General features: G+C 40.0%; 1 protein-coding gene across 1 annotated transcript; it reads right to left on the minus strand.

Annotated features, from left to right (window-relative positions):
* Window positions 1–8,535: 8,535 nt before the first annotated feature.
* Window positions 8,536–10,029, minus strand: MC4R (melanocortin 4 receptor). The gene has a single exon (XM_081096450.1). The coding sequence runs from the start codon at window positions 9,831–9,833 to the stop codon at window positions 8,835–8,837; it is 999 nt and encodes a 332-aa protein (XP_080952576.1). The 5' UTR covers window positions 9,834–10,029; the 3' UTR covers window positions 8,536–8,834.
* Between the last annotated feature and the right edge of the window lie 284 nt (window positions 10,030–10,313).

Genomic DNA, 10,313 nt, shown 5'->3' on the forward strand with positions numbered 1-10,313 from the left:
TTTGTAATACTTTAAGCAATAAAAAAAAAAAGAGCAGTTTTACTGCAGTGATGGGATTGAAAGTGTCACAAGAGTGAGATCAGAAGACAATGGGAGAAAAAAGTTGCAAACATGCTGAGTCACTACTCTTCTTTCTCTTCCACTATAAGTATACATGCTCCTAACTATCAACTTTATACATATAACCCAGACTTCTCTGTGCCTGGTTTTTAAGTAGGTTGCTCAAAAAATTCCACCAAACACAAGTAAATCAATTGTCTTTGTCTTCCTATTTTGTCCAGCAAGAGTTATGCATTCATAGGAGTCAGTTTTTGGTTCTGATCTCTCCATTGTCCATACAAAAGAGCACAGACATTTGTGTTAGGCTTTATGCACCCAATCTTAGTTCAAAATCTCACTAATTTCACTTAATTTTGGGGTGGAAGTACGAAGTGACTGAAGTTCTGAGTTTCTGTTCCAGGGAGAATGATGAAATGATGAAAACAAAGAGAGTAAAAACAAGGAGTCAGATTTGTGTCAACAAATTTGTGTTAACATTGGAGGCACACTAAATTTTAGTTGAAAATAGGACATTGATGTGGCAAAGGTAGAGATGTGATGTCTGAGAGAGGAAGAGTAGAGGTCAGGCAGAGGTGAAAATATAGATTTTCTTTCCAATGTTGATAGTAAGTAGCTAACAGCTATGTAACTAACAGGTGAAAATTACACCCAGAGCACAAATTTCAACTTTTGTAAGTCATTTATAGAAATAAAATTACAAAGAGAATTATTGTAAAGGCTTCTTAATTTCTAATTGAATGAAAAAATTAAAAAATAAGCATATGGATATCCCGTGTTATTTTAAGTGAAATCTCCAGGATATTGTGAGATTTATATAAAACCTGTATGCCTTGTTTTCAGTGGGGCCATTTTGAAACTTTCATATTACAAACAAAACACATTTCAAATCAGAAGTTAAACATTTTGCAAATAAAATTTTAGTGTGAGATTTTTTTCTCAAATGGAAGTATGAATAAATGTATTGTCACAGTTTCACTTTTTAGTTTTATTCAGTGGTGGTTTGAATTTAAGGGTGAAATATTTCACACTGTTTAAAATGCTAAGTTTAGAAATCAAACCATACTAGCTTCATTGCAGCTGACCCCCATATAAAACCTCATTGAATAGTTCACTGACTGAGTTGCTGAAATTTTCCACTTGGCTCTATATGTGTGGGACTTCCAGGTATCTCAAGGCAGTGAAAACTGTTAATAATTGCAAACTGTCATATTCATTTCATTAACCCAAGGCCAAATTTAACCATGACTGTCATAGATAAAATCTCTTCTTCTCCACCCCACAAAGATGGCAGCATTAAACTGTTAAAAATCCTTTATTTATTCTGTGCAAACATAGTTTTACATGTTCCCTTCTCACTAAACACATTACACAATAAATGTATATTTATTTAATTTTCATATAATATTGAATAGCTACAAAAGAATGTCATGTATTTCTAAGCTATGAAGGATAATATTAAAACATATATTAAACCCATTATTCAACACAAGAATTAGAACATTACTGAAGTCATTGAAACGATTTGGATATCCAAGTCGGTATCATCATTTAACCTCTTCTGGGGTTTCAGCTCTGATTACCTTTTGTGTGCAATTTCATTGATTATTACAATAATAGATACCTCAGTGACAAGTACTCTACTAGATTCCTTATATCAATGATCTAATTTTACATAATTCATATTTATCATTAACCACATGATGAGATGATGGATTTTGTTATCTTCATTTCAGAGGTTACACCTTATATGCTTAGGAAAATTAAGTAACGTGTCTGAAGTTTGAGAGCTGGTAAATCATCTGGGATTTGAGGTCAATATTCCCTTAGTGCAAATACTATCCTCCTTCTATTTTTATGCACATCACTTTGTTCAATATGTGATGGACTAATAACTGAGCATCAAAATGTACTAACACTACCCTAGCCAGTTTGGCTCAGTGGATAGAGCGTTGGCCTACAGATCTAAAGGTCCCAGGTTTGATTCTGGTTAAGGGCACATACCTTGGTTGCAGGTTTCCTGGCCCTGGTCAGGTACATGCAGGAGTCAACCAATTGATGTGTCTCTCTCACATTGATGTTTCTCTCTATCTCACCCTCTCCCTTCCACTCTCTCTAAAAATCAATGGAAAAATATCCTCCTGTGAGGGTTAACAACAACAACAACAAAAGATATACTAACACTTAAACTTATGGCATAAAGTTTAATGACTATCAATATTTGAAGAAATGGGCTAATTGATTATTTCATGTTTGGCACAGTATCTTTCTAATTAGTCCTTTTGATATTAAATGTGGCACTGTAAAATTTAAAACAATTAGCATTATTGGTGATAAATTATTCTTTTTGAATTACAGGTATGTCTGTGTACCTACTATGTTTAAATATACCCATTTTTACAAAAAAAGGTCCAATTCAAGAAAATTATTAAATGTGATTTAAGAATAGATAAAGAAATAAGCCTAAGGCCTACATATGTTTGCTGATGATGCTGAGAGTCTAAACAAGAGCAAAACTAGTAAGTCTTCATTCATACTGGGTTTATTAATTTACTTTATATTTTTAAAAATAGTAATACAACCATTTTTGAGTGCTTATATATTTGTGGAACTATATATCCTTAATCTGATAATTGCTTTTTATTCTTTTAAGATTCCCATCAGAGAGGTATTATTACGTACATTTAACAGTGAGGAAACTAACTTTAACAAAATCTCACAGCTAAGAAGTGATGTTACTAGGATTCAGTACTAGGTCTCTCTGACCTGGGAAGTTGTACTTGTCTACAGAGGAAGGCTTTTGAAATTCGGTACAAGGGAGCCTGGAGGGGGAGCTGTGATGCTGCCTTGTGGCAGAAGGCAGTCTCTCTGAGTCTGCTTGGAGGGTCAGATGAGATGATATTCGAGAGCTGCTCTCATTCAAAATTAAGTTCTTTAACATTTACTCTTTTTCCACAAATCATCGGTAATTTGGTAATTGCATTTCCATCAACCATCTTTCTGTTGTAATGTTTATGTGTGCTTTATAAAAATTAATATATATTAATTGTAGTATCTATAATAATAAAAATGTAATATGCTAATTAGACCAGACAACCAAACAACCTTCCGAGTGTCATTCTGGATGTCCTTCCGGATGACCTTCCTGATGAAGCCGCGGCTTTCGAGGCAGAGGCAGAGGCAGAGGTAGTTGGGGGTGATCAGGCAGACAGGCGAGCAGTTAGGAGCCACTGGTTCTAGACTGTGAGAGGGTGCAGGCCAGGCTGAGGGATACTCTCCCCACCCCCACCGCTCCACCACGCCCCCGCATGAATTTCGTGCACCGGGCCTCTAGTAATTATATAATAAACACCATAATGTAAACATGTCCCTTGATATTCTCACCTGGGGATAATGACTACTGGTTGTTCATAATTTATGGAAAGTACTGTGTAGAAGGAATATAAGTAGATTAGTGATAATTTCTTTAAATGGTTGGCATCACACTAAATATTCTGTTTTATGTATTCCTTGTAACATAAAATGGAAGTTAACACTTAAATGTTATTCAAAAATTCTTAAAGACTTTTTTTTAGTAATTTAAAAATATTTAGTTTTGGCAACAGAGACTTTTTAAAAAATAATAACAAAAGCAGTAATGTTTTATTTGAATAAGATTACACACATGCAAAATAGACTATGTTAAGAGAATAAACCATGTTCAAAGGAAAAATAAAGTTCAGTAAGTAGCAACTTGAAGTATAAGTCCTAATACACTGACCTAATTCAGGAGCAAAGGGATACCCTGTGGTCAGGACTCCAGCTATCTGCATGGTTCCTGTATGCACCATGCAGGCATGCACTCCTCAGGTGCACAGTGAGCGTCTCTGGGCCACAGGCTATGACACAAACACTGAAGGTCCAGGGGAAAACAAAGCAGAGCCAGGCCAGAATTTTCTCTGCATCCGTTTTCTGAAGTTTCGCAATTATAAAAATACTTGGAATAAGTCTTTTCTCATTCATTATTTTGGGATTTGGCTGGCTTTTTATTTCACTTGTATCCACATGTCCTCAAGCTCTGGAACCCTTACTCTTATTATTCCCAGATAATTATATCTCTTCATATTCCCCACCCCCACCCTCTTTTTGGAGCTCCTATTGTTCAGGAAATTAATTGCTTGAATTATTTATATAATATTAGCTTTTTTCCTTATATTTCCATTTCTTTGTCTTTGGCTTTGGGGAGGAGATTTTTACTAAATTCCTCCATAGAAAGTTTTTTAAACATTTATTTTAATTTTTAAAATTCATATGTTGAATTCAAGAGTGTTTTGTTTGTTTCACAATTGTTCCCTCTATAACATCTTGGCATTGTTTTACTGGTGCATTTTTTTTTTTTTTTGCATTTGAAAGATGTTGAATTTATAATTATTTTTTAAATTTTAAAAATCAAATTTATTGGGATTTTTAATTTTTTTCTTTGCCATATATATATATATATATATATATATATATATATATTCCCTTTTTGATGCTTTATTTTTTCTGTTATATCTTTTTTTTAATTGATTAAGGTATTACATATGTGTCATCCCCCCATTGTCCCCCCACCCCCCCCCCCACTCATGCCCTCACCCTCCTAGTGTCTGTGTCCATTGAACAGAGACTTTTTCAGAGCAGACAAGGGACCCGTGGGACTATTTGGAGTTTTGGGCATAGAGTCTAAGTGTTAGGCTAGCTGCTAAGTGGGCACAAAGCTTGCCCCTTGTTCATGCAAGTTATGGTGATTGCTATACAATTTTTAAGTTAACAAGTCTTGAACAATCACTTATTTCACCAATGAAAAATTATTTCTAATATACCTTATAATTATTCATTGAACTTTCTGGTGAGATTTTTAATAAAGATATCTGATGCTGCTTATCAGCCACATCTGGAGTGTATGTTCCTGACCAGTGTAATTTAAATACTAATTAACCACTCTTATTGAAATATTAAAGTGTAGATACATTCATCACAGTATTTATAATGAAGTTTTAAAAAGTTAATTGCTGCCTGGCCAGTATTGCTCAGTGGTTGAACATAAAATCAGGAGGTAAGGTTTGATTCCCCACCAGGGCACATGCCCAGGTTGTGGGCTTAATCTCCAGTAGAGCGCATTCAGGAAGCAGCCCATCAGTGATTCTCTCTCATCACTGATGTTTCTATCCCTCTCTCCTTCTCCCTTCCTCTTCCTGAAATAAATAAAAATCCTATGTAATAAAGAGGTAATATGCAAATTGACCCTCACTCCGCCACACCATCAAAAGATGGCTGCACCCACAGCGGAGGCAGGGTTCCTGTAACACAAGATGGCTGCATCCACAGTGGAGGTGGGGTTCTCATAATGAGCCATAACCAGCGATCCGCAGGGACCTGAGGCTACATGGCACCGGGCCGGGGTGGGGGACCTGAGGCTGTGCCCTCTGCCCAGTGGGGCCTGAAGGGGGACCTCAGGCTGTGCCCCCCCCCCAGCAGAGCTTGATGGGGAACCACAGGCTGCCTCCCCCACCCCAGGCTGGGGGACGTGAGACCGCACCCCCACACACACACCTGGCAGGGCTTGACAGGGGACCTCAGGCTGTGCTCCCCCCCCAGCAGAGCTTGATGGGGGACCACAGGCTGTATCTCCTGCCCCAGGCTGGGGGACGTGAGGCTGCACCCCCCCTTCCTGGAAAGGCTTGACAGGGGACTTCAGGATGCGCCCCCCCTTCCTGGCGCTGGGCCAGGGGACCTCAGGCCGCACCCCCTGCCCTGGTGTTGGGCCAGGGAACCTGAGGCTGTGCCCCCCACCCGGCAGGGCTTGATGGGGGCCCTGAGGCTGCGGTCCTGCCCAGCGCCGGGCCGGGGGACCTGAGGCTGTGCCCCCTGCCCATCAGGGCTTGACGGGGGTGGGGTCGGCCAGGTCTGGATCTCTTCCAATGGGGGTGGGGCCAGCCAGGTCTGAGTCTCATGTGATTTCGAGGTGCACGTGGGTGGACCCAGACTTGACTCTGGGTCCCATGGCATACCCCAGTCTCTGATAGGAGGAAGGTTTTCATATATATTTTGCTAATTTTCTTTCATCTGACACTTCTATTATAGAGAAAGGGCAAATAGCAATATTAAAATATTTCCTCTAATTAATTCCCTTTTAATGTGCATGAATTTCATGCACCAGGCCACTAGTGTGTGTGTGTGTGTGTATTAATTCTTGTGCTTGGGTATGAGTTGAAAATGTATATTCACACAAGAAGGTTTACAGCAGTTTTATTCATAATTGCCAAAATTTGGAAACAGCCAAGATATTTTTCAGTAGGTGAATAGATAAATTAACTGTTACATCCATAGAGTAAAATAAGCACTAAACAAGCACTAAAAAGAAATAAACTACCAAATTATGAGAAGACATGGAGGAATCTTAAATGCATGTTACCAAGTAAAGGAGTCCAATCTGAGATGGTTATATATTGCCTGATTGTGACTGTGTGACATTCTGGAAAAGGAATGGAGGTGGTGAAAGGAAGCATGGTTGTCAGGGGTTGGGGGGAAGGAGGGATAAGTAGGCAGAGCATGGAGGATTTTTAAGGAAGTGACACTATTCTGAATGATAGTATAATGGTGTGTACATGTCAAAATACCTTTGTCCACACACATATACAACATAACACCAGAAGGTAACTCTAATCTAAATTGTGGGCTTTGGGTGATAATGACATGCTCTTTTGGTACAATCTTGGTTTTCTTGGAGAAAGAAATAACATAATAGAGGAATATTGGGAGAGCAGGAAAATGAGTAAGACATAGTGTTAGCTCTTGAAGAAACCGAAGCCTAATATTATGTCCTGGGCATACAGGGGACCCAGCTGGTGGGACAGGACGGGGTAGTGGGGGGTGGATGTGAACAATTTCCTTCCAGTGGGACAAGTGTGCTGCCTCTAAGTGGACCGAGCAGCACCTGAGATGACACTTGAAGGAGAAATAAATACACTGCAAGGGCAGCCACTACAGAGGGTGGGGCATGCTTGTAGCTTCGTTTTTCATATTTCTAGCTCCTGAGATTTCTCACAATCATGGGTGTGGGGCAGAGGGAGTCAATGGGGGAGGAGAGGGGGCACCTGCAATACTTTCAACAATAAAGATAAATAATAAAAAGAGAATGGACAGGAAGAGTAGCAAAGACAACACTGTCTGTGTCTGGCTACAGCTTTGGGTTTTGACTGTTATGTCAGACTGTGTTAAAAATCCTCACACTTATTTTTGTGTCAAAATAATGGAATTGCAGTGAAACAAGCTTCAATAACACCTTTCATTTATAAACTTGAATGTCACCATTCTGTTTAAGTAAAGTTTTCCATGTGAATGGTGAAAGTATTTCTTGAGACTTGTTAATATGTAAACCATTTAGATTTGAATTAAGAAGTACCTTGGTATGTTATCTCTGCCTCTGAGCATTTGAAGAGACTATAAATTAAATCAAAAGATAGTTTACTGCTAATTCCCAGCCTAATATATTTTCTTTCTCTTTCTTTTCAAGTACACACAAATTGGAAAGTACAGATTGTATGGCTCAATAGCCAAATCTCTGCAATTATTTTGAAGCAAAACAAGTATTTACTCTGCACCGTGTGGTTGTGGAAGGTTAACTTACTAGTATGTTGTATTGTCCTCTGGGGTTAAGTGTCTTACTTCCTGCTCAAAATGTGTCAGCATCAGTGGTCCCCTTACTTTAGATATTCACAAATATTTCCTGAAAATACTTGTCCTATGGATTTGGCTTTAAAGTTAAAATCCTTGATGAGTAATTGTACTCCTGTAATAAGTAAACACCAAGTCACTTCCATGTAAAAGTGAAAGAACTCAATGCTAGCCGTGTTTTTTTAGAGATCAGAAGCCAGCTCTCGGGGCAGCACCACCTTTTCCGGACACTTCAGCAGACAATGAGTTTCTGATTAAAGGGGCAGAAAGACCTTATTATATGTAATGATGAGTGGAAATAGGTTGGTATCAGGAAGTTTAGCTTGACCTGTAAATTCAGGTTTTCCAGAACACTGTGATCCCCATAGCTGCTTTCTCCCCCCACTTCCCAGCCCAGATGGAAGTGCCTGAGTGGAATAGCAAACTATTTCCTTGAGAGATTAATCTCCCTGTCTTTGAGAAACACAGTTTTCTGACTCAAAAATTCACTTTTTTTTTCAATAGCTGTTTTACTGTCAATTGGAACTTCATTTCTACTGTGTACAGGGAAAATGAACATGTTTTACTAAATGACTTGAAATTTCAGCTGACTTTTTTAATGAGTAAGCATCTGTTCTTTAATATTGCCTCCTTAAATGTGAGACTCAAATCTCTACATTACATTGTTGTATATCCAGTGTAATATAAGAAACCATTGATAAGAATACATTAAATGAGGCTGTTACTACAACAAGCAAAGTGTCACATCTTTATAAGTTACAAGAAAGAGATATTGTTAAGCTTTTAATAAGAACATTTTTTTTCTTTTCTGTAAATCCACAGTGTCTACGACCTATAATATGGATTAACATTGCACAGTCAAAGGTGTTTTCATGCAAACATTGCACAGCCAAAGAGCAACATGACATTAAAAATACAGAGACGGGGCCTTTTTGCATACCCCAAATCATAAACTTAAATTTATACAATAGATATTCTCAACCAATGCCCTCCACAGAAGAAGATGTCACTGAAGCACACTGCTCAGGTTCTGTAAGAATGAAAAAGTCTATGCATGTTTTTAGCATCTCCTCTGTCCCCATTTAATATCTGCTAGACAAGTCACAAAGACTTCCGACAGGGTAGCAACAGACGATCTCCTTGAAGGTATTCCTCAGCTCTTGGCTCCGGAGTGCATAAATGAGAGGGTCAATGATGGAATTACACATGAGCAGTATGAGATATAAGTTAAAGTGAGACATGAAGCACACACAGTATGGATTCTGGGGACAAGAGATGTAGAATATTAAGTGGAGGAAGAATGGCGCCCAGCAGACAACAAAGACCCCAATCAATATGGTCAAGGTGATCGCCCCCTTCATGTTGGCACCTTGGCGCATGGTGCCGGTGCCCGGGAGGACAGCGATCCTCTTCATGTGAAGCCTGGCCATGAGGAACATGTGGACATAGAGGGAGGCCATGAGAGCCAGCATGGTGAGGAACACGCTGATGAGGCAGATGATGACCACGCTGCTGTCTGAGTAAATGATGAACAGAATGCCCGCCACCGTGCAGGCTGCCCAGATACAGCTCAGGATGATCCCCACCCGCTTAACCGTCATGATGTTATGGTACTGGAGAGCATAAAAGATAGTAAAGTACCTGTCCACTGCGATGGCAAGCAGGCTGCAAATGGATGCGAGCAAGGAGCTACAGATGACCGAGTCAATGACATTGTCAATGTTCATGGTGAACCTCTGCGCACCCGTGTCTGTGCCGTTCAGCAGGATGATGGCAATCGTTTCGGATCCGTTCGAGACGCTCACCAGCATATCAGCCACAGCCAGGCTGCAGATGAAAAAGTACATGGGGGAATGCAGGTTCTTGTTCTTGGCGATGGCCACAATCACCAGGACATTCTCCAACAAGCTGATGGCGCCCAGAGTCACAAACACCTCAGGAGAGACGTAAAGTTGCTGGTGGCACCCTCCGTCGGAGTAGTTTTTCCCCAGGGGCTCGCTGGCGTTGCTGTGCAGCCTGTGGGTGCTGAGGTTCCGGAAGTGGAGAGAGGCGTGCATTCTGTGGTGGTGAGTGGAATTCATCCTGGGTCAGTGGATTAAAATCCCCTCTCAACTGCTTCAGCTCCTGGGTCAGGCGGCCTCAGGGATTTTCTGCAGGTCTTTTTCTGTCCGTTATGAGGCTGAAAGTGGCACGCCCGTTGTGAAGAACTGTCACATGCTCTACAGCTTGAAATGGAAGTTTTAGCCTCTTTCAGGTACTGCTCTCATCCCTATCCCTGTCCCTTTAAAATCTTTGGCTTCAAAGTGCTTATTCTCAGTCAAAAGAGTCTGCTGTTTGCTTTTTGTTTTTTTGTTTTTTGGTTCTCACTTTCAGTTTAACTATAGTCCTAGGCATTCAGGTCTTTTCAAAATGATTCTCCTAGGAGCTGCGGTGCCAATGGGAGACAGGGTGTGTGCACATGCCCACATCAGCTGCCTCTCAGAGGCTCCCACCAGCATTGCTCTGAGTGTTAGTAGCTGCTGCTGATTTTATGGTGTGTGGAGGGGAAAAAAAATGTTCAG

The sequence above is a fragment of the Myotis nattereri genome (genome assembly GCF_964212035.1).
Source record: "Myotis nattereri genome assembly, chromosome: 8".
Taxonomy (NCBI): Eukaryota; Metazoa; Chordata; class Mammalia; order Chiroptera; family Vespertilionidae; genus Myotis; species Myotis nattereri.

What these genes read in the sequence shown, in the direction of transcription:
- MC4R (XM_081096450.1), bottom strand. Translation starts at nt 9,833, where the DNA reads ATGAATTCCACTCACCACCACAGAATGCACGCCTCTCTCCACTTCCGG.